Here is a 26,061-nt window from a genome sequence, read left to right on the forward strand (position 1 = left end):
CAAAGGGTTTGTTATTTTCGGATTCAGTTTCCATTTCATCTTATGAATGGTGAGTGTGTTTTTTTTTATCGGTAAATGTTTTAGATTAAATAAGTAATGCTTTGTGCAATGTAGTTATGTTGAAAATCTTATTTGTAAGGTTCCGTAGAATTTTTCTTTTTTATGAATCATTATCAAAATTGAAATTATAATTAAATGCGAAATCTTTGGTAGTAATATGTCACAATAGTTTGTTATCTTCATATGATTATATTAAATATTAGAATATGAAAACGAAGAATTAAAAGGGAATGCATTTATTTGCCGATGCGAAAAATTCCAACTTTGACACAATTCTTCACAAAGAATAAAAACTTAACAAATGTAATTGCATGTACATGTACTTGCATATTCTGTTTAAGGAATGTAGGAGTGTAGATTGGTGCCATTTGATTTAAAAATACCATTAAATTAGTGCCTAGACGCATGATAGGTGATTTAATTTAAATCTTTACCAATAAGAATTCGAAAGTCAGTCGAATTTTTTCATTCATCTTATCACATATTTGATCAAAACTCAGTATAATCATGGAAAAAATTCTAAACCTGACGTTGGGTACTTTTTGGGGTTTTTTTTATTTGGGAATAAGCAAGCCACTATTGTAATACTTTGATCACTATTTTTTTTAAAAATATAAAGCGAATTGAACAATTTTGATAATTGATTAAAATTTTAAAAGAGCATGGTCCCGATTTTGGTCAAATTGTATTTTTCTACTTTTAATGTTTAATGGTTTAGTAAAGCATTTCTAATGTAAGTGTCAGAGATTGCGATATAAGGAAGTACAAAGCTGACAATTCTCTGTGCCATAATTTGCAATACATCGGTAAAAGTTCTTTTTCAGGCTGAGTTTTCTATCTGCTAATACCGGTTTAAAATGAATGAACGGTTCCTGGCGTTTGTCACGTTCATTTACGGTCAAAACCTGGAATTATCATTTCAACTTTTAAAATGTAAACAAAAGCTGGCTTTTGTTTTACATAGCTGTGTATCTCCCTAATAGCTCGAACTAAAAAAATAAATAAGGTAAGCTATGATATATTAGGCGGTCATAGAGAAAAGTTTCTTAAATAGAACTACCGTTTGCATTTATTCGAACTCTATATTAAAACTATTTCAATTCATGAAATAAAGTGCTTTACTGTAAAAGTTATAATCGTGAGCCGCAAAACACATTTACTGCAAGACGTCAACAACTTTACGAATCTAAAAAAGTTTCTTGAACATTTGACAAAGAAACGTCAAAATTTAATTTTCGAACATATCATTTCATGAAAAAAATAAAGTGACCGTTTAACGTATACGTACAGCTCCACACGTTTCAAACTAAAATTAATAATTTTTGTACTTTTTCGTTCTACGTCAATCAACCGCCTCAACCTACGTATTGTTTAACTATGCCGTCACATGGCGGAATAATATATATTTTATATAAATTACAATTAAATAAAATTACACAGTTTTTAAATTTATGCCTAAAATTGAGGCTTAATAACTGCCCTTTCTTTTTTATCCTATGAGTGATATCCACCGTATATTGAAATAAACATGTGATATATATATATATAGAGAGAGAGAGAGAGAGAGAGAGAGAGAGAGAGAGAGAGAGAGAGAGAGAGAGAGGTTGTAAAACATCTGAAGATGAAAATGAAAGCGCTCATGTTTTCCTCGGACTTTGTGTTTTTATTCATCTAAGTTATAAATATATATATATATATATATATAGACAGACCAACAGACAGAAGAAAAGTGTGGTCAATGGCGTCGACCAATTTTCAACTCTTCATTGTGGCCGTCTTATGCTCTTTTCACAGGGTTTTATCTGGTTAGTACTGTAACAGAAATCACTATAATGATAATACAATATTGTAAAAAAGAACTCGCTAATCTTGGTTTTATTGTAATCATTTTAGACTGTGGAGATTCCAAAGCCGATATTGTTTTCATTTTGGATTCAAGTGGAAGCGTTGGATATGGGGATTTTCAGAAAACGAAGGAATTTTTTAAAACAATGGTCGGTGGATTTCATATCGGTTCAAATAAAGTGAGAATGGCATCAGTAACATTCAGCACTTCCATTCACGATACATTCCAATTAACTGAATACAACTCTGCATACAGTCTAAAGCAAAGAATTTCAAATATTCCCTACGACGACGGAGGAACCAATACACACCTTGCACTTAAATATGCGCGGGAAACAAGCTTTTCATATTGGTATTCCAGGTCAGGTGTTGCCAAAATTGCTGTTGTCATCACTGATGGAAAGTCAAATAGCAAATCCGAAACCATTCAAGAGGCTGTGAAACTACGAAACAGTGGGGTCATTATTTTCTCTGTAGGTGTTGGAGATGGCGTGGACCGATCAGAACTTAGAGGAATGGCGTCTAGATCTAGCTATGTGTTTGATGTGGCAACGTTCAGCGCTTTGGACTCTATCAGAGATAGGCTTACAAAAACAGCATGTGAAGGTTGGTCTTTAATTGGATATTATAACTAAAGTTAATATCACCGGGTTAGTCTTCGTTTGATTCCAAAAAAGATGAGATTAAGATATCCATATTTATTTCAATCACCTCTTTAGAAATTGAAAAAAAAATTCTAGTTAACTATAAATGCATATATATAAATTCTTAATTGGTACATCTACGCTTATTAAATGAAATTACAGAGTCATTCACATATCTTCTCTAATCGACCCATAAAATACTTTTATAAGACAAGTTAATGCTAAAAATTTATTTCAGGCCTCATCTTTAGCTCACATGAGCTGAAAGCTCAAGTGAGCTATTCTGATCACATTTTGTCTGTAGTCCGTCTGTCTGTTCGTCCGTCCGTCTGTCTGTCTGTCCGTCTGTAAACTTTTCACATTTTCAACATCTTCTCAAGAACCACTAGGCCAATTTCAACCAAACTTGGCACAAAGCATTCTTAGCCTAAGGGGATTCAAAGTTGTGAAAATTAAGGACCACGCCCTTTTGCAAAGGGAGATAATTAGGAATTTATGAAAATTTTCGAGAAATTTTCAAAAATCTTCTTCTCATGAACCATAAGATCAGGAAAGCTGAAACTTGTGTGAAAGCATCCTCAGGTAGTGTAGATACAAAATTGTGAAAATCATGACCCCCGGGGGTAGGGTGGGGCCACAATGGGGGGTCGAAGTTTAACATATGAATATATAGAGTAAATCTTTAAAAATCTTCTTCTCAGAAACTAATCAGCCAGGAAAGCTGAAACTTGTGTGGAAGCATCCTCAGGTAGTGTAGATACAAAGTTGTGAAAATCATGACCCCCGGGGGTAGGGTGGAGCCACAATGGGGAATCGAAGTTTTACATAGGAATATATAGAGTAAATCTTTAAAAATCTTCTTCTCAGAAACTAATCAGCCAGGAAAGCTGAAACTTGTGTGGAAGCATTCTCAGGTAGTGTCAATTTAAAGTTGTGAAAATCATGACCCCTGGGGGTAGGGTGGGGCTACAATAGGGGGGTCGAAGTTTTACATAGGAATATATAGAGTAAATCTTTAAAAATCTTCTTCTCGGAAACTAATCAGCCAGGAAAGCTGAATCTTGTGTAGAAGCATTCTAATGTAGTGTAGATTCAAAGTTGTGAAAATCTTGACCCCGGGGGTAGGGTGTGGCCACAATGGGGGATCGAAGTTTTACATAGGAATATATAGAGTAAATCTTTAAAAATCTTTTTCTCAGAAACTAATCAGCCAGGAAAGCTGAAACTTGTGTGGATCATCCTTAGGTAGTGTCAATTCAAAGTTGTGAAAATCATAGCCCCTGGGGGAAGGGTGGGGCCACAATGGGGGGCCAAAGTTTAACATAGGAATATATAGAGTAAATCTTTAAAAATCTTCTTCTCAGAAACTAATCAGCCAGGAAAGCTGAAACTTGTGTGAAAGCATTTTCAGGTAGTGTAGATTCAAAGTTGTGAAAATCATAACCCCCGGGGGTAGGGTGGGGCCACAATGGTGGTCGAAGTTTACCATAGGAATTTATAGAGTAAATCTTTAAAAATCTTTTCCTCAGAAACTAATCGACCAGGAAAGCTGAAACTTGTGTGGAAGCATTCTCAGGTAGTGTAGATTCAAAGTTGTGAAAATCATGACCCCCAGGGGTAGGTTGGGGCCACAATGGGGGTCGAAGAAGTTTTACATAGGAATATATAGAGTAAATCTTTAAAAATCTTCTTCTCAGAAACTAATCAGCCAGGAAAGCTGAAACTTGTGTGGAAGCATCCTCAGGTAGTGTCAATTTAAAGTTGTGAAAATCTTGACCCCTGGGGGTAGGGTGGGGCTTCATAAGGGGGGTCGAAATTTTACATAGGAATATATAGAGTAAATCTTTAAAAATCTTCTTCTCAGAAACTAATCAGCCAGGAAAGCTGAAACTTGTGTAGAAGCATTCTAATGTAGTGTAGATTCAAAGTTGTGAAAATCTTGACCCCGGGGGTAGGGTGTGGCCACAATGGGGAATCGAAGTTTTACATAGGAATATATAGAGTAAATCTTTAAAAATCTCCTTCTCAGAAACTAATCAGTCAGGAAAGCTGAAACTTGTGTGGAAGCACCCCCAGGTAGTGTAAATTCAAAGCTGTGAAAATCATGGCCCCTTGGGGTAGGGTGGGGCCACAATGGGGGGTCGAAGTTTAACATAGGAATATATAGAGTAAATCTTTAAAAATCTTCTTCTCAGAAACTAATCAGCCAGGAAAGCTGAAACTTGTGTGAAAGCATCCTAAGGTAGTGTAGATTCAAAGTTGTGAAAATCATGATCCCCAGGGGTAGGGTGGGGCTACAATGGGGAGTCAAAGTTTAACAAAGGAATATTTAGAGTAAATCTTTAAAAATCTTCTTCTCAGAAACTAATCAGTCAGGAAAGCTGAAACTTGTGTGGAAGCATCCTCAGGTAGTGTCAATTTAAAGTTGTGAAAATCTTAACCCCTGGGGGTAGGGTGGGGCTACAGTAGGGGGGTCGAAATTTTACATAGGAATATATAGAGTTAATCTTTAAAAATCTTCTTCTCAGAAACTAATCTGCCAGGAAAGCTGAAACTTGTGTGAAAGCATCCTCAGGTAGTGTCAATTTAAAGTTGTGAAAATCATGACCCCTGGGGGTAGGGTGGGGCTACAATGGGGGGTCAAAGTTTAACAAAGGAATATTTAGAGTAAATCTTTAAAAATCTTCTTCTCAGAAACTAATCAGTCAGGAAAGCTGAAACTTGTGTGGAAGCATCCTCAGGTAGTGTCAATTTAAAGTTGTGAAAATCTTAACCCCTGGGGGTAGGGTGGGGCTACAGTAGGGGGGTCGAAATTTTACATAGGAATATATAGAGTTAATCTTTAAAAATCTTCTTCTCAGAAACTAATCAGCCAGGAAAGCTGAAACTTGTGTGAAAGCATCCTAAGGTAGTGTAGATTCAAAGTTGTGAAAATCATGATCCCCAGGGGTAGGGTGGGGCTACAATGGGGGGTCAAAGTTTAACAAAGGAATATTTAGAGTAAATCTTTAAAAATCTTCTTCTCAGAAACTAATCAGTCAGGAAAGCTGAAACTTGTGTGGAAGCATCCTCAGGTAGTGTCAATTTAAAGTTGTGAAAATCTTAACCCCTGGGGGTAGGGTGGGGCTACAATAGGGGGGTCGAAATTTTACATAGGAATATATAGAGTAAATCTTTAAAAATCTTCTTCTCAGAAACTAATCAGCCAGGAAAGCTGAAACTTGTGTAGAAGCATTCTAATGTAGTGTAGATTTAAAGTTGTGAAAATCTTGACCCCGGGGGTAGGGTGTGGCCACAATGGGGAATCGAAGTTTTACATAGGAATATATAGAGTAAATCTTTAAAAATCTTCTTCTCAGAAACTAATCAGCCAGGAAAGCTGAAACTTGTGTGAAAGCATCCTCAGGTAGTGTAGATTCAAAGTTGTGAAAATCATGATCCCCAGGGGTAGGGTGGGGCCACAATGGGGGGTCAAAGTTTAACATAGGAATATATAGAGTAAATCTTTAAAAATCTTCTTTTCAGAAATTAATCAGCCAGATGATTCTTTATAATTGTTAAGACTTTGGCCCCAGGACAATTCTTTGGCCTCACGCGAAGGTTCAGAGTTTGATGTACGTTTATATCCCATATATAAACTATTGTTAAGGATCTTTTTGAGAACTGAATACTCAACATATGATATGACTATAAAATCATCCTGTTAGAAAAGGGACTAATAATTATAAAAATAAGAATATCCAGGGGAAAAATAGATTTTATTTATACAGGATCTACATGTATTATTGTACATTGTCCAGATAGTTTGTATTATGACTCCATTAAGCTGATTTTATCATACCTATTGTTCCTCAGGTGAGCGATGTGGCCCATGGGCCTCTTGTTTTCTATCATAACTAGACTTTGACCCGTGCGTGCACGGGTTAACATTGCAAAATCATTAGCTAAATCATATAGTTTTCCATGACAAAATTTGTACAAAGTCATGTCAATTCAATAAATGTATTTTTCTAAAATGTAATTTGTAATTTAATTAATTACATTTACAAAGTAATTGTAATTCAATTAATTACATTTGAAAATCCATGTAATGGTAATGGTAATTTGATTGAAGATTTTATGTAATTAAGTAATTGTAATTTAATTAATTACTTTCAAATGTAATTGACCCCATCCCTGATCGACACACCTTATTATTGACATTTACATAACAAAGCTATAACCTACAATAAATCTAATAATGTCACTAAACTTTCCTTAGTTTGAATAATCTAACTGTGTCTCGGGAAAGGCCCTCACCACAGTTAGAATGCCTCCCTTATTCCCGTAATGTAGCAGTAAATTGCAGAATCGCTCCGGAACGATTTTTTCGAGAAAGTTAATGAAGTTGCCTTGAAAATAACAGTCAAATTCATCACAACAAACCTTTTTGAGACTGCAAATACCTTTCAACTAAAAATTTTAATCCATAGAACGGAAGAATTCATCACATTTTCACCAATGTAAACATATTTTCTTTGTAAAATTGGGTCCATAGGAAATTATTCATTTTTACGATAAAACATATTCTATCTTCACTCTCCTAACAAATATAATGTAACTTTTTTGCATATAATCAAATATTTTTTGTCATCACGAGGACAAAAGTAAGTACTTTGTTGAAATGTAAACAAAATGTATTTGTTATTTTATACTTTCTCTCATAAGAAATCATTTAAAATATAATATATTATATGAACAGAATATATAGCAAAAGTCCAATGAAAATTTACCCGTATTTGTATTATCATTTCTGAGTTTATTCATGCAGATGTTATATTGTGGAAACATACACAAAAGATCCCGTTAGCGGGAATGTATTGCGCAAGCGCAAGATTGTAAAACCCAAGAAATCCAAATGATTTCCGGGATTTTTTTAAAGGAATTTTCGTTGATTAATAATTAGCGAAGCTTAACTGAGAAAAAATAAAAACTGATTGGCAATCTTCAAGTACCAATGATGTTTAAAATATATAAAACAAATGACAGTATTCTTACGAATCCTCGGTATTAAAGACAAAAAATTCGAATCTATTATTTTAATATAGTAGTATAGATAATTTAGAAACAAAATTCCTTTCGAAGAAATATAGTCGCAGATTCAGGTCCCTTAATATTCGCAACTAAATAACACTTAGTCCTTACATGAAATATATATATACATGTATTGTTTTAAAACGCATCAAATTGAGCAACAGTAATGATTCGACCTACATGTTTATTCGAATAAAAGAAGTTGGATTTTTTTACTGAAAAGTTTTGAGACCTGTAAAATCTTAAAGTTCATTTAAACCACCAGAACCTAGCTTTAACTCTATATATCAAGAAAAAAAGTATCATAATAGTGTGACTAAAACCGTAATAAGAAATAAAAGGTGTTTTTTTCCCTTCAACTTGTTTTCATTTTTTTTTTTGCTTTGATAGTGATTTCGTGTGGTGACCCTGGAACCCCACTCAACGGTGCCCGTTCTGGAAGCGATTTTTCTAAAGGGAAGTCCGTAAGCTACACTTGTCATTCAGACTACAAGCTAGTCGGATCAAGCACAAGGACGTGTCAGAGCACATCTGTCTGGTCCGGCTCCCTTCCTAGATGCGTATGTAAGTATGAACCTTCTTGTTAACATCTTTTAATTTTTCTCCTATTTTGTTTTAGAAAAAACAGTATTTCTTTTCACGAAATGAAATAAGATTCGGAATCGTATACGGAATATCTGGATAATGTAGTAGAATAGATCTGTATATAAAGATTTTCAGCCCCCCCCCTCCCCCGATATTTTCATGTTGAATATCAAGCCTCTGTTGTAACAGGATGATTTCATAGTCACATCACATATTGAGCATTGATTATAAACCTATATAAAACTTTGAACTCCTGATGGGACCCAAAAATTATCCAGGGGCCACATTCTAAGTAACTGAGAATCAAGATTTGTACAAATTGAATCTACCTTACCTAAGGATGCTTACACACAATTGACAGCTTTTCTGGCTGATTGATTTTCTAGTAATTATAGTTAAGTAATCATACAAATTCAAAACAAGTAAATAAAGAATAGTATATCAAAATATGATTTATGATATAATATGAAATAAGTTTTTTATAGGGACCTATGTAATACAATTATCACTCTTATGCGCTTTACATAAAATGGACATAGGATGTGTAACTTTAAAAAAATGAAAAAAAAAATGAAATATCAGCCAATTATTTAACAGTATTTTACAACAATAAAAATATGGATTTTAAAAATACAATAAAATAGGACAAAATCACAAGAAATATGAATTAAAAAAAATCAAAGGCTACTTTTTAGAAATAGGTTTATTATTTGTCCTTTAATACTTTGGACGGATGTGGTTTGACAAATACACACTGCGGACTGTTCCATGAATGGGTAACAAAATACGCATAGGCGTCGGAACCGGGGGGGGGGGGGGGGGGGGGGGGGCTAGGGGGGGATGCCTAAAAAAGACCTTACCATTAGGCATATAGCAGAATAGAGGATTCAGCCCCCCCCCCTTTTTTTTCGCAGGAAACATAATTGTTCCGTAATATACGTTTGAAAGATTGAGATTGAGACTCACGGATTAGGATTTTCATGATTTGGGGAAAAAATTGTTATGACTGGAAGTATAGTCCCCCCCCCCCCCCCCCCCAGATTAGGATTTTCATGATTTTGGGAATTATTTTTTTTTCTCTCTCAATATTTCTGAGAAGCAGTCTAGCCCCCCCCCCCCCTTTTCAATTTGCTTCCGACGCCAGTGATATGTATACTAAATAAATTGTTTTTAACCATATGTCCAGTGCACACCCTTAGTAGATCCAGTCGTGTAGTCAAGCGTATGCCACTTTTTAAAATTCACCGGGTACTAAATTACTAATCTAAGAAATTGTGTAAGTAATAACATCCTAAACAATTTTTATACATTTCAGTTAACAACGCATGTAAAAGTAATCCATGCCACAATAAAGCCACGTGTAATAATGGCCAAACATACACATGTAGCTGTGCACAGGGGTATAGTGGATTTAACTGTGAAAAAGGTAAGAATAGTCAAGTCACACATTCTAAATAGCATTATGATATATCATATAAGGTTAAAATGTCATAAGTAAAACCGTCGATAAAAAAGTATTTTATATCTTATCATTTTAGGGTCTTCCGTCTTACTGATTCAGAATATGTAATTTGTTTTAAAATCGATTAAGGCATTCTCGAGAAATTAAGCGTCAAAGTCCTGAAGCGAGAGTCCGAGTAACTCAGTCGATAGAGTCGTGGACATGGCCCGGGCGACCCGGGTTCGAGTCCCGAGTGACACAAATTATTTTTCTCTTTTTTTCGCTTAGATCTACGATTTTATCTTTGAAATGATAAGTTTAATCTAATCTATTCAAAAATCGGACGGAAGACCCACTCGTTGCTCGCAACGAGATCGAATCTAGTTACTTTTATTCTTTTTTTGTCTTACAAATTTTGTGCAGGCGATTTCTCAAAGATGGTTCATTCGATTTTCTTCAAATTTTAAGGGTTGATGTGTCGGCATCTGAAGTTTGTACCGCTGTTTCAATTTTTTGATAATCACTTCCGGTCGGAAGTTATCGTCCGTTTACGATTTTTAAAAGTCCATTTTGTCGGCTAGAGATCTAAAAAACGAATAAAGATATAAGGCTGAAATTTTCAGTGAAGATAGACATCAGTTTTACCTGTTGCAACATGGTCATAAAAACTTCCGCCGTCACTTCCGGTCGTCACCGGAAGGAAAGATAAAAAATCGATTTTTTCAACTTTTTGCTTTGAATATATTTTTCTTATAAGTTGATAGAGACTCTTTTACCGATTCAGAATATGTAATTTGTTTTGAAATCGATTGATGTGTTTCCGAGATATTAAGCATCAAAGTCCTGAAGCGAGAGTCTGAGTAGCTCAGTCGATAGAGTCGTGGACATGTGCCCAAGCGACCCGGGTTCAAGCTTTGGGTGCCATTTTTTTCCTAATTTTTTTTGCGTTGATTAACAATTTAGTCTTAAAAGTGAAGGATTTTATCTCATTTATTCAAAAATCGGACGGAAGACCCACTCGTTGCTCGCAACGAGAACGATCTAGTTATTCTTTTTATTCTTTTTTTGTCTTACAAATTTTGTGCAGGCGATTTCTCGAAGATGGCTCATTCGATTTTCTTCAAATTTTGAGGGTTGATGTGTCGGTATCTGGAGTTTGTACCGCCGTTTCAATTTTTTGATAATCACTTCCGGTCGGAAGTTATCGTCCGTTTACGATTTTTAAAAGTCCATTTTGTCTGCTAGAGATCTAAAAAACGAATAAAGATATAAGGCTGAAATTTTCAGTGAGGATAGACATCCACTTAACCTGTTGCAACATGGTCATAAAATCGTCCGCCGTCACTTCCGGTCGTCACCGGAAGGAAAGATAAAAAATCGGTTTTTTCAACTTTTTGCTTTATATATATTTTTCTAACCTCTTGATAGAGACTCTTTTACTGATTAAGAATATGTAATTTTTTTTTAAAATCGATTGATGCGTTCCCGAGATATTAAGCATCAAATTCCTGAAGCGAGAGTCCGATTAGCTCAGTCGTTGCAGTGGTGGACATGTGCCCAGGCGACCTGGGTTCAAGCCCTGGGTGCCAAAAAATTTTTTTCCTAATTTTTTGGCGTTGTTTAACAATTTAGTCTTAAAAGTGAAGGATTTCATCTCATTTACTCAAAAATCGGACGGAAGACCCACTCGTTGCTCGCAACGAGAACGATCTAGTTTGTATATCAAATAGTGATGAACATTCAAAAATTCTAGTTACTGAAATCATGCAAGTCTATCTATCTATCTATCTATCTGTCTGTCTGTCTGTCTGTCTGTCTGTCTGTCTGTCTGTCTGTCTGTCTGTCTGTCTGTCTGTCTGTCTGTCTGATATGTATCTATCTTTTTTAAAGATATCCAGCCACCGGTTGTTAAAAACTGTCCCTCGGACATACGAGAGTTTTCAGTTTCACGATTCCTAAACATTTCCTGGACGGGACCTTATTTCTACGATCCCCATGAACATTATGTTGATGTAACAACGAATTACCCGAAAAATGGATCCACCTTTTTCTGGGGGGACTACACTGCTATATATACTGCTCTGAAGCCGTACAATGGTCTCCGAAGTGTATGTACTTTTAACATCAGCGTGCGGCGTAAGTAAATTAATTCATTTCTTATTAATTGATCTGACATAAAATCCCCCTAAACTGACACTTCTGTAGTTTTATGTTGCCAGAGAGAATCCTTAACTTCTTCAAATCAGGTTTATATGCAAATGAACTGATGCAATATTAGTAGACGTGAAGATCATTCTATCTTTTATGCATCTCATCTCCTCGTCTTGTCTTTGCAATCGAAACTTTGACAAATTAAAGATATGGTTGAGCAAACTAACGTTTTAGCTTTTGTCTTCCAAAGTTCATTTGTTACTGCGTATTCCTTTTTTTTTTGCTTCAGTTAATATATTTCAAAAATTCAACATTGAGAGTATTCATGCATCATTACTATTTCATCAAATTTCTCAGCAAATCCTTGCCCGGATCTTAACATTACTAACGTTACCAGAAAAGGTGCACTTGTCTGCAACGGTTGGATGACAGAATACACTCGCGTATGCATGGTTTTCTGCAGAAGAGGAACTAAGTTACAAAAAGGTCACGACTTCCGAACAAAATACATTTGTGGTGGGAGTGGAAAGTGGCTGCCATCGAAAACCCTTCCATATTGTGCGCGGCCAAAGGGTAAATTTTTGTGTGCTTTTTTTCTAGCTTAATATATTTACATTTGCCAGAGTCTCTGTCTGTGATAATACTGCGAATAGTCCAATTTTTATCAATGACGTAAATTTCTAGTGCTTAAAGAACGACATGTACATTCAGAAATTGAGTTATTTTAGTGGGTTGTTTTTATACCAATTTCCTTTGCAGCATATAAAAAAGCCATTCATTAAATACTATATTTTTAGCTCATCTGAGCTGAAAGCTCAAGTGAGCTATTCTGATCACATTTTGTCCGTCGTCCGTCTGTCCGTCTGTCCGTCCGTCCGTCTGTCCGTCTGTCCGTCTGTAAACTTTTTACATTTTGAACTTCTTCTCTAAAACTGCTTATCCAATTTCAACCAAATTTGGCACAAAGCATCCTTATGGGAGGGCAAATATAAATTGCAAAAATTAAAGTCCGATCTGTATTCAAAGCGGAGAAAACCTTGAAACTGTAGAAAAAGGGGGGGGTGCATTTTTTAAAATCTTCTTCTCAAGAACTACCGAGGCAAATTCAACGTAGTTTAGCATAAATTATCTTTATGGGAAGGAAAATATAAATTGCAAAAATTAAGGGGTAATTTTGTTTCAAATCGAAGTTATTACGAAAATAATAATAAAGGAAAGGCGTATTTCAATCGGGCTCGGCATCTGGTAAAATGGGAAGGCAAGACTTGGCCTGGGCAAAACAAAAGATTGGCAGTTATTAATCTGCCAATCTCTTTAAAATTTCAGGATATTTGATGGACTAGTATATTTGTATTCGCTGTAGATATTGCTGCAAAATAATGCGTATTTGGAATTGACGATTGCCGATCTGCCCTGGCATTTATTTTGCCATGGCCCGGGTTTGCATACCCATTTTACCAAGACTAGTATTCCATACTTCTAAAACGAGGTTCTTTGTTTAAAGCAGCCATGATATTATACAAAAAAGGGTCGATCTGACTATGATGAATTTGCTTGTTGTGCAACAGTTCGCGTATGAAGGGAAGTTTTGAAACATGAAAAATATATTGGTGCCGATTTTGTGAAGTAAATTGAGGCTAAATATTTCAATGCGTTGACAGTTTTCACACATGACGTTGGTGTTAGCTTGTTCTGATTTTCGTTTCGTTTTCATTATTTATGCTTTGTAACCTGGAAACTATCGTCTGTATTTCGTGATTTTTCGTATCAAATCAATCAGAGACTTCGGTAAATCAAACAGTTACGTTAACTGTTTACCTGCGCATATTAAGCAAAGTCTGATATAATACAATTCATTCTATCGGTAATTCGGCATTATCTTTTGCGTAATGGTAGATTAATGCAATAGGTTTTGTTGAGATGCTCGGCATTTTCTCTAGTTTATTCAGTTTAAATAGAGTTTGATATCGCTTACGGAAATATGTAGGTATATCCATGTATATATATATATGATTCATTTCGAAAAAATAAATTGTTTTCTTTATTTGTTATACATGTAGTGCATGTTGTTTACAATTTCTATTTACTAACCATATTTGAGTGTTAAGCTTCGAATTATAAGCAAGATACAGAGATTTGCTCACAATTCTATGTTTGTACACAGATCTTAAAAGCTAAAGATTAAAAAAGTATAAAAAATTGTCAATATTTATTACGAAAATTTTCAAAATCTGTTCTTCCAGAAACCCACTTATTGAATTGTAAACTTAACCTTTTAGGCTCACCTGAGGATGGGACCACAATGGGGGGGTCGAAGTTTAACATGAATATATAGAGTAACTCTTAAGAAATCTTCTTCTCAGAAACTAATCGGCCAGGAAAGCTGAAACTTGTGTGGAAGCATCTTCAGGTAGTGTAGATTCAAAGATGTGAAAATCATGACCCCTGGGGGTAGGGTGGGGCCACAATGGAGGGTCGAAGTTTAACATATGAATATAAAAAGTAAATCTTTAAAAATCTTCTTCTCAGAAACTAATCGGCCAGGAAAGCTGACACTTGTGTGGATGCATCCTTAGGTAGTGAAGATTCAAATTTGTGAAAATCATGACCCCCGAGGGTAGGGAGGGGCCACAATAGGGGATCGACGTTTAACATATGAATATAAAAAGTAAATCTTTAAAAATCTTTTTCTCAGAAAATAATCAGACAGGAAAGCTGACACTTGTGTGGATGCATCCTAAGGTAGTGTAAATTTTAAAGTTGTGAAAATCATGACCCCCGGGGGTAGGGTGGAGCCACAATGGGGGATCGAAGTTTAACATGGGAATATATACAGTAAATCTTTAAGAATCTTCTTCTCAGAAACTAATTCGCCGGCAAAGCTGGAACTTGTGTGGAAGCATCCTCAGGTAGTGTAGATTCAAAGTTTTGAAAATAATGACCCCATGGGGTAGGTTGGGGCCACAATGGGGGATCAAAGTTTAACATATGATTATATACAGTAAATCATCTTCTCAGAAACTAATTAGCCAGGAAAGCTAAAACTTGTGTGGGAGCATACTCAGGTAGTGTAGATTCAAATTTGTGAAAATCATGACCCCTGGGGGTAGGTTTGGGCCACAATGGGAGGTCGATGTTTTACATAGAAATAAACAGAGTTATTCTTTAAAAATCTTCTTCTCAGAAACTAATCAGCCAGGAAAGCTGAAACTTGTGTGAAAGCATCCTCAGGTAGTGTAGATTCAAAGTTGTGAAAATAATGATCCCCAGGGGTAGGGTGGGGCCACAATGGGGGGGGGGTCATTGTTTAACAAAGGAATATATAGGGTAAATCTTTAAAAATCTTCTCAGAAACTAATCAGCCAGATGATTCTTTATAATTGTTAAGACTTTGGCCCCAGGACAATTCTTTGGCCTCACGCGAAGGTTCAGAGTTTGATGTACGTTTATATCCCATATATAAACTATTGTTAGGGATCTTTTTTAGATCTGCAATACTCAACATATGATATGACTATAAAATCATCCTGTTAGAAAAGGGACTAATGATTATAAACATAAGAATATCCAGGGGAAAATGGATTTTATTTATACAGGATTTACATGAATTATTGTACATTGTCCAGATAGTTTGTATTATGACTCCATTGAGCTGATTTTATCATACCTCTTGTTCCTCAGGTGAGCGATGTGGCCCATGGGCCTCTTGTCTATTTTTTAAAATGTTCTATAGTAAATTTTTAGATTTTAAAAAAATCTACATTTTATCATTATAGAAGAACATGCTGATTTGATTTACACATGAGACATGAAAAAATAATCTATATAAGTGAACTATGTTAAAATGAAAGCTTATCATCTTACATCATCTTTTCAGAGCATGTTCGTACCCCGGATGACAAAATTTACACTTTCCGTCGCTGTGACGACGAAGAAAAGGACAAGATGAGGGGAAAATATCTAGATGTTCTCAAGAAATCTTCCTTAAGAAGACTCTGCAATAGATATGCAGACCTCTGTAAAAAGGAAAACGTTGATGTTCAGTGCTGAGTTTACCCACTGTACTTAAAAATGATTGTAAAAATATATTATTTGCAAGAATATTAACAAGGGTAAGGAAAACGATTACATGTAATATTTATCAGTTTGAGAAAAAACCCTTTTCATGTTTCATAATGATTTTATCAAATAATATCTATCAATCTATAAGTATTGTATATAAATGTATATGCTTTATCAAATAAGACTTATTTAATATTATCTATTCATGTACATTGTATGTACACTCATACAGTTTTACTTTTGTTTGAATTGCATTGTTTCGTTCTGTTTAACAATGAAATGTGTTATAAACATTAAGCTTTTATTTAACATGACATATAGAATCAATTGTTCTTTTATTTATAAAACCTTTCCAGGGTCTTTATCATTGTCCGCTGTGTTCTTCACTTTTCAATTATTATCTTGAAACAATCATAGAATAAAAAGATTAAGGTTCAATAGTTATTAAAAATATTTTGAATGTTGACAGATTTTGAAAATTGCGCATTTGTTAAGCATACAAGTGTATGCATTGTAATTTAAGGGCAGGGACTATACATTTACAATATCTACACTTTTTTTGAAAAATCAACTGCAATGAAAGGAAGAATATGATATAAAATATTCTGCGTATGAAATCAACATAATGTGATTACATAACAAATATTAATTATCTGGTGTTATTTCATTTGAATAGACCAAATCCATGGTCAATCTTTAATATGGCTTTAGATGTGTCATAGAATTAACTAATGTCAACTTATTACTTTTATATTATAATAATATATGTATTTCTATAAACTAAAATACACAAACATTGTGTTTTATTGTATGATCAACATATGATAAACTCATCAATCAGTAATTTATACCAATCACATTAACTCACAAATTAAGGCACCTGGAAACACAATTATTTTCTCGATGTTCATGTATCTACCCATCGTCAGAACCTACGGGTTTTCTATCCGTTACACTGCTTTCAACGCAGTGTAACGGATAGAAAACCCGTGGGTTCCGACGATGGTATCTACCAATAACAATAACAATTTCTTTATTCTCTTAACTGCATAATTTACAGTGTTGAGAAAAATCCAATTAACAAGGATACATCGTTACAATAAATGCGTTGAAGGGTGAAATAAAAGAAAAAAATATATGGGATAAAAGTAGAATTGACAATGAACCTAGAGAGTTAACTCTTAAAATGTTACACATGAGCTTAGCCTGAATCACTGAACAACACTGAATCAAACCAATTAAAATAATTCTACAGTATGCTGTTCTTGTAAAAAAACATTACGTTTATGTAACAGTTTATGGGCGATAAAATACCGAAAAATAAAACAACAGAAGGAACCTCAAAGCAAAATAAACTCTAACTGAATTAATATATATTTATTACGATGGGAATTTATGGGGGTTTTGTAACAAAAGGAATTCCAACGATTGTAAGAGTAGTGTTTTATTAGATAAAGAACAAATATCTAAAGAATATACTTGCCAATGCAAAGCGCTATAACTTAAGGTTAATGTTGATCACTTAGAAGATCTTATCTTTTGTGAAACGATTCAGAAAATTCTGACAGACTTAACTTCCGCCACACTTCCGCAACATATATGTTAGTCTATCACGAACATCACTCAGATTGTGCGCTAAAATTCTCCACACTTCAAGAATCCAGCACAAGTGACGAACGAAATATGTTACTGTAGCTGAAATTGGAATAATTTACATTCTTTTAGATGTAGCTTTATTCAGTTATGGGGGGACATGGTAGATTTACTCTATTCAGATGAATAAGTGTGAAATTTAAATATGATTCTTCAATTAAATATTGACACTAAAATGCACATTTTAGCAGTTGTCGTACATGTATATTTAACCATTTAATTTTGAATAAAAGATTTTTGTATTTACATCAAATAGGTATGATTCTCCTTATTTCTTACGGAAATTGATGGTAAATAATACGTGTATGACTAGACAGAAATATACGATATAAAACACGACCTTGCTGTCGGCGTAAAATTATATTCTTCTGTTATCGATGCTTTAAGCTTTAAAATATCAACAATAATTCAAGAAGCTTATGTATAAATACATCGTTCATTGATGCCTTCTTTAAACTGTTGCTGCTTATTTACGTGAATAATTTCTTGATCGATCGAAACTAAAGCTACATTGAGAGCACGCCCTTCACGGACTTGTCAGGACTGGCCCCAGAATTCCAAGTAGACGGTAGAACTTACCATGGCAACCTTCGCATGACTGTATAAAATGAATCAAAGGTATATGTAAATATAAAAAATAAAATGCTTTTTTGGTGCCTCATTTGGACTATGAAGGTCCTTAGAGCTAGAATCGTAGAAGAAAAAAAACTTAACTCGCTAAACAATTTCATTTATGTGTCTTTATGTAGCACATATATTAGCATTTAGTTAAACAAATTCAAAATACAATGTAAGACATAACGATTGTATTTTATTATGCTACCTAAATTCTTAATTTCTATTGTAGATGCTTTACATATATGCAGTTTTATTATACATCTTTGTAATTTTTTTATGTCAAAATACGAAAAACATGCTACTTGTTTTTCATCTAGACTAAGAACGTTAACCGTGAAAAAGTTTTCATGCTTTGACTTCGTTTAATTCGAGGTCCGATAACTCGAACTATAAACTCTTCAACTCCGATACACAGCAGTTTGAGTTACTGGTCTACTTTAATAAAAACTTAGAAATGTGGAAAAAACATGTATTTTAAAGGTTTAAAAATCGGGGGGGGGGGGGGGTAAGAAAGGAGATCATTAGTGTCCACGATACAACCAATTATTGAGAAAAAGGTACATGCATAATTATTCATTTGTCATACATCAACTATTACTGTGGAATCATTAGATTTCGTGGTGGCTCAATTTTCCTGGATTTCGTGGGTACCCCTTATCCACGAAATAACATCCTCCACGAATTGATAAATTAGGGTAATAAAGTCATATTTCCTTCTGTAGATATAAAAGAATACACGAAATTACGTCCCTACGAACCTGTAAAATTTAAGCCTCCCACGAAAATTGGCTGCCACGAAATTTAATGATTCCACAGTAATTAACGCTAAATAAATGCCAACAATATGGTTAAATGTTTGGCGATTGTTGGTGCGACATTGCAGAAAATATACATAACCTGCGTTAGCGGGTTATGTAAATTTGTTCTGCAATGATCGTTACCTTCATAACCCGCATGAATCATCAAAGAAAACATTTTATTGTTTCTATTAACATCTTTCTTTTAACTAATCAAAGAATTGATTATGAAAACTTAGTAAAATTCACTAAATTACTGGTTGTGTACATAAGTACGTTAGCTAAAAGAAACAGCCAAATCGTCTCTTGCGAGACTTTGAGTCTGACATCATCATGTTTATTTCGTGCAGTCCGTGATTTTTCTTAGGTTGCTGTAGGCTTTGAACATCGATAAACAGGGCGTGTAGATTTCAGTCTGGCTGTTTCTATAGAGCTATGAATTAACTATAAGTTTCCGTAAGAAATATAGGAAAATACCTGGTAGATGTAAATATATATACATTACATGCAAATTGGTTTTTCATAAATCAAGACACCTCGTTTTCGAATATAAATAAAATGTGACTTCCTCAGTATTATTCATTGGTCCGATTGGAAGCGTTTCTGCTACATTGCTGTTTACACGGAAGAACTAAGTCGGTGATGTGGAATTAAAAGATATGGGAAACCGAACCCAAGAACTTAAGACAATTCTAGAAGTGTTTTGCCGGTTCAGTTCAATATCAGAAACCGCCTTAGACTCCGAGGAGTTCAAGAAAATGTCGAAATCTGTAAAAAAAAAAAAAAGGAATGGTTGTGACTGAGCGTTTTAGTAAATAAAAGCAAAAAAAAAAATGTTATTTGTTTATATTTTTCTTTCTTGTGAAAACTAATGCTATGAACTCAAACTATACTAGATCTGACATCGTCATACTTAATAGAAAATAGTAAAAACGACTCATACATGTGAGAAGAACTTCAAAACTATACAATTATACCATATCTAATCCTCTTCCAGCTACTGCTACCCTGAGTCAATGTTGTTTGTGATATAGGGCAAGCGGCACACACAGTTAAGCCGATGTCTTCGTCATATGAACCCAAGGGACAGGGCGAGCAGGAAGTAACACCTGTCACCGACCACTGTCCTCTCGAACATGCCTCCAAAAAATCAAATATGTGGGAAATCCAGTTTAAAGAAAAATATCGTTTTGTGTGTATATACTTATGATAAATATTATGACGGATATACCTCTAAATTAAAACTTGATAGTTTTTAACTTGTTTACATTACTGCTATACAGTAATTGCTATTTAGCGGTTTTAAGAGAGAGAGAGAGAGAGAGAGAGAGAGAGAGAGAGAGAGATTATTAAAATTTTGACATGTATACCTAAACATTCGCTCTCGGATTTAGCTCCCCTTTGTGCAGTGGTTTTCCCTTCGGGACACATTAGGCAGTAGGGCTGTCCCTCAGACGGTTGGTACTGGCCTTTGGGACACTGGGGACAGGATTGAACGATGGTGCTGTATTGTGTTCCCGCTGAGCATTCAACTAAGGTGAAAAAAAAATATGCAATCAATAATTTTCTCCAGATATGTTAAAGTCCTTTATCTAAAAAATAGGCAATAGAATTATCGTGACACGTCCTGTTGTACTGAACACTTAATGATTCATCTGTATTAAAGCTCCTTTGTCCGATTTTATATAAAATTTTGTGCACGTTTCTAAACGATGGTTTTGCTAAGTATATGTATAATAATACACATTGCAATAGTTTTCCCAGTCAATTAAACCAAATTTCAATGCAAAAAAGTATGTACAAAATTTGTTAACAAAAGAATCGGCAAACAAGAGGCCCAATGATCGCTCACCAGAGCAACACTGGCTTTACATGAATATTGGCGTTGAAAGGATATTGTGCCATGTGGCCCCTCGGTTGATTAACCAAAAATGAATATCCAAATGTTCACCTATTTTTGCATATACTTAATTTTTGACATATTACCTTTATGGAATACCATTTTTACTGAAAATAAGATCATATGCAATATAAATAACTAAATTTTCAGTTGGTGCTCACGGTTAACTTCCAGTTCCCTTCATTTTAGCCCCCCCCCCCCATGACTTTATAAAACGATTAAAATACACGAGAGCATATAGGTACATTTTCTCCCTCCATTACTTACTAGTTATTGTATTTTTTTAAAAATCCTATATGTGAAAAAAGAAAAGTGTACTTCAATGCACCAGAATGAATGCGCTCGATTCCTCAAATTAAAAACATTGAAAAATTTAATTGGCCTTCTCCATTATAGACAATTGTCATTTACCAGACATGAATTCATTTCGTATGACGTTTTATATCCTTACTCACTTGATTGAAGAATAAACCTAACTGAAAAATGTTGTCACATATGTTATAGAGGTATAATTCAAATTAATGTATTGGCAGGCATGTCGCTCTACTGTACCAAGGCCCATCCATTATTTTCATCTTTATTAAAAAGCAACAAATGTGTACAAACAAAGATGATTTTCCGTTGCAATTTTTTTTTAAGAACACCGATAATGCTTTTATCCTCATAAGAATAATGTGTCAGGACTATGGAAACTGTTTAAAAGGCGTCGTTTTCATTTACTTGTGTTCGAAAAACTATCAAAAATTTGTGTAGATTTTATGCAATTCATCGTTGAAGAAGGGACACCAGAAAGTAGTTACAGCATATCATCCTTTTAGCAAGACATTTCTATTTATCAACCAAAATTTCAGCGTCAATCGTAGAATTATAAGCAAGATACATAGCTTGGTTTGAGTCATGTTTTGTTCACATAAGTTTATTACATTCAACTTAAGAATTTTAAACTTGGTATTTCCTATTCAGCATAGCTGCAATTAAAATACAAACAAACTAAAGCATGATATCAGCTTTGTGTACAAACATAAACTAGCAAAATTAATCTCCGTTTAGACTGAATAGACTACAGAAAATACTGACAGCTAGCCTAAAACACATTGCAGTAATCAACTATTACGCAAAGACCATACCGTATTACTGTCATTAGAATTTGTATTTTAGTTGTAAATGTATCGTACCTGTTAACGTATCTTATTTTCGGCAAGTAACAGTCAGCTGTCTTATTTACCGATGTCTATATTTGATTGATACATAAAAATTACAAAATACAGGCGATAGTTCCCCTAAGTTACAAACCGTAATTCATGAAAACGAAACGGAAATCAAAACAAGCTAAAACCACCGTCAAAGGTGTCAACGCATTGGAATATTTAATCTCAATTTACTTCACAAAATCGGCATTTATGTATCTTGCATGTTTCAAAGATTCCTATCGCACGCAAACTGTTCCACAACAACCAAATTCATCTTTGTCAGATTAACCCATTTCTCATACGTTCAAAATGGCCGCTTCAAAGAGGCTTTTGAGATATGGAATACCGAACCCGAAGTAGCCCACTCCTTCCAAATATTTTTTTCGTAATAACTCAAATTCGGAAAAAGATTGGCCCTTAAATTTTGCATTTTATATTTTCCTTTCCATAGGGATTATTTATTTTAAATTGCGTTGAATTTGACTAAGTAGTTCTTTAGAAGAAGATTTTTAAAAATGCACCCCCCTTTTTCTACAGTTTCAAGGTTTTCTCCGCTTTGAATAAAGATCGGTCTTTCATTTCTGCAATTTATGTTTGCCTTGCCATAAGGATGCTTTGTGCTAAATTTGGTTGAAATTGGCCTAGCAGGTTTAGAGAAGAAGATCAAAATGTAAAAAGTTTACAGACGGACATACAGACGGACGGACGGACAGACGACGGACAAAATACGATCAGAATAGCTCACTTGAGCTTTCAGCTCAGGTGGGCTAAAAAAGGTTACGCGTTATTTCGCCTCATATGAAAATTCACCCTGAAGCCAATGCAAGACGGGTACGGTTGTGTTACGACTTTGACATCGCTTTAAATAAAGGTCGTAATGTTCAGGCAAGTTGCAAATAAACCTATGTATGTTTTTCTTCGCTAATATTTCAGAAGTTTGCTTTGTTTAAAATTGATGCATAGCATGCGAGTTTAATAATCCCAATCATTCGGGGGACGAAACCAAACGGTTTTCTTTTCTAAACATCCCATGATGCATTTTGGTTTTTTTTTCGTTTGCCCGAAAGGGAATTATTTTTATTTACTTTGAATTTTTTAACTTTGAAAGGAGACCGATTCTGCTGGTGTAAATAGGAGAGAGTCCATAACTTTCAAAGATATATGGTTTGTATGGAAAATTATTTGATACTGTAATTACAGAAAAAAATCGGACCATGGAACTTTAAACTAAATAGGAAATGGCGTAGTCCTGCAAGGACGAAATGATGAACAATCCAATATTACAATGCAATATCAGTTATATTATGACTTTAATACTATCTTTGGTTACAATTTCAATCAACTACAATTGAAACTATTATATTAACCGTATACTAGTACATTTACGATGATAGAATGGAAAATTTTGTTTGCTAAAAACTACTTCAAAGTAACTTCTGAGATTTTAAAATCAACTATAATAAAAACTTTTGATTCGAAGGACATCGGGTCTGGAAAACTTTGTCAATCTCAAAGAGTTGTTTAATAAGAGTAACTTATCAAGAGGAACATTTCTAACATACACGGTAATAGGGTACAAAAGTTCTCCTCTATGGAATATAATTAGGCTTTTATAAACGAGGAATTGTTTTTTTTTTTTTGTTTTTTTACAAGAGATCGGTTTAGCAATTAAAATGGCATGAGTACATACATGTCAGATATCACATCACACGGTTCTCTTTTCTACTTCAAACTGGACACTGGAAAACAACCTTCTCTGTAGCCATATCAGTGGCTATCAAAGTCACGTTGCCTTCAAGAACTATCGCGAGAGTTCCATTTTCGGTCTCGTTCGTTAGCACTCCAAGCATTTCATCCTGAATGTCTTCAAATCCTTGCTCTGTTTCAGACTCGCCGGCTTCTATAACAAATTCTACTTCAATTTTCATTTCGCTGATCTTTTTCTCGTCACTGCGCCACATATTACCTACAAACCATGTACCAAGCAAAAAAAAAGTTAATATAGCTTTTTATTTAAACATTTAGCTATACACTGTATAATATAACCTTTGATATAAGTAAATTTCGACCTTTTAATATTGAAAAAACCCAAATAACGTTTTAAGACATATTAAAATATAATCATTGTTACAAAGAGAATGAAATTTACACCCTTTTTTCGCAGTCGAAAAAGTCTTATTAACAATTGTAACAAGTATTTTAATAAAAATGTAAATAAAATACAAATCTTAACAACGTTTCTAACAAATCAAAAATAAGCCTTTTCTGCGTTTCTAAGATCGTAGTGAGACCGCCATATATGTAGCGTATTATATCAAATATAAAATGTATGTACAGATATTTCAACTTATTTATAATACCAGTTGTTACATCAGCATATAACATTACCTTGTCATTTCCCATTTTACATTGGCTTTTGTATTTCTTACAAACATCTTTGAAATTGTAATTTGACAGGGAGTCGATATAATTTATTTGAATTTGTTCTTGAACTTTTGGATACTTACAATTTCCATCAAAATAAAATGTAGATGACATTTTGAATGCCGCATTGTTGACTCCGTTTGTTTCTACAATTAATTTCAAAATGAGTGAGAGAGAGAGAGAGAGAGAGGGGTAATAACAGAGGAAGAGAAAATGACAGTAATGTGTCTATAATCTTAGGAAAAAAACAAAAGTTACAACGCAAAATGTCCATCACTAAAAAGAACACTCGTGGAAATGAAATCATCACAAAGTACTTATAAACTTAAGATAAAATGCGCATTTCATGTAAGAGTTGTAACCTTTTGGAAGTGTTTTTTCTACAAGAGATCGGTTTACCAATTAAAATAGCATGAGTACATACATGTCAGATATCACATCACACGGTTCTCTTTTCTACTTCAAACTGGACACTGGAAAACAACCTTCTCTGCAGCCATATCAGTGGCTATCAAAGTCACGTTACCGTCAAGAACTATCGCGAGAGTTCCATTTTCGGTTTCGTTCGTTAGAACTCCAAGCATTTCATCCTGAATGTCTTCAAATCCTTGCTCTGTTTCAGACTCGCCGGCTTCTATAACAAATTCTACTTCAATTTTCATTTCGGCTGATCTTTTTCTAGTCACTGCGCCACATATTACCTACAAACCATGTACCAAGCAAAAAAAAGTTAATATAGCTTTTTATTTAAACATTTAGCTATACATTGTAGAAATAATATAACCTTTGATATAAGTAAATTTCGACCTTTTAATATCGAAAAAACCCAAATAACGTTTTAAGACATATTACAATATAATCATTGTTACAAAGAGAATGAAATTTACACCCTTTTTACAACTGTAACAAGTATTTTAATCAAAAAGTAAATAATACAAATCTTAACAACGTTTCTAACAAATCAAAAATAAGCTTTTTCTTCGTTTCTAAGATCGTAGTGAGACCGCCATATATACAACGTATAATATCAAAAATAAAATGTAAGTACAGATATATCAACAAATTTTAATACCAGTTGTTACATCAAGTATAACATTACCTTGACATTTCTCATTTTACATTGGCTTTTGTATTTCTTACAAGCATCTTTGAAATTGAAATTTGACAGGGAGTCGATAAAATCCATTTGAATTTGTTCTTGAACTTTTGAATCCATACAATTTCCATTAAAATAAAATGTAGATGACATCTTGAATACCGCATTGTTGACTCCGTATGTTTCTACAATTAATTTCAAAATGAGAGAGAGAGAGAGAGAGAGAGAGAGAGAGAGAGAGAGAGAGAGAGAGAGATAATAACAGAGGAAGAGAAAATGACTGTAATGTGTCTATAATCTTAGGAAAAAAACAAAAGTTACAACGCAAAAGGTCCATCACTAAAAAAGACCACTCGTGGAAATGAAATCATCACAAACAAAGTACTCATAAACTTAAGATAAAATGCGCATTTCATGTAAGAGTTGTACCTTTTGAAAAATATAAATATTTAATTTCACTTTCAAGTATCTAATCAGGAAGCATTATACTTATACTTTTTAAGGTTAAAACCTACTTGAGCA

General features: G+C 34.1%; 1 protein-coding gene across 2 annotated transcripts; it reads left to right on the forward strand.

Moving 5' to 3' along the window:
• The first annotated feature begins 27 nt into the window (after positions 1-27).
• On the forward strand, positions 28-16,673 carry LOC128191932 (matrilin-2-like). 2 transcript variants are annotated; one of them, XM_052864305.1, is made up of 8 exons: positions 28-49; positions 1,767-1,865; positions 1,954-2,511; positions 8,013-8,186; positions 9,523-9,633; positions 11,539-11,784; positions 12,157-12,372; positions 15,677-16,673. In XM_052864305.1, exons 1-8 carry the CDS (start codon positions 43-45, stop codon positions 15,847-15,849), a joined length of 1,584 nt encoding a protein of 527 aa, XP_052720265.1. In that variant the 5' UTR covers positions 28-42; the 3' UTR covers positions 15,850-16,673. The 2 variants fall into 2 exon arrangements, with proteins under 2 accessions (XP_052720265.1, XP_052720266.1); XM_052864306.1 differs by lacking the exon at positions 28-49 and adding an exon at positions 1,047-1,066.
• The last annotated feature ends 9,388 nt before the right edge of the window (positions 16,674-26,061 follow it).

This window comes from Crassostrea angulata, chromosome 7 (genome assembly GCF_025612915.1).
Source record: "Crassostrea angulata isolate pt1a10 chromosome 7, ASM2561291v2, whole genome shotgun sequence".
Classification (NCBI taxonomy): Eukaryota; Metazoa; Mollusca; class Bivalvia; order Ostreida; family Ostreidae; genus Magallana; species Magallana angulata.

Excerpts from the sequence above, each read along its gene's own strand:
- LOC128191932 (XM_052864305.1), top strand. Across the intron at positions 1,866-1,953 it reads TTTTCACAGGGTTTTATCTG|ACTGTGGAGATTCCAAAGCC; the intron begins GTTAGTACTGTA and ends TAATCATTTTAG. Across the intron at positions 9,634-11,538 it reads TGGATTTAACTGTGAAAAAG|ATATCCAGCCACCGGTTGTT; the intron begins GTAAGAATAGTC and ends TCTTTTTTAAAG.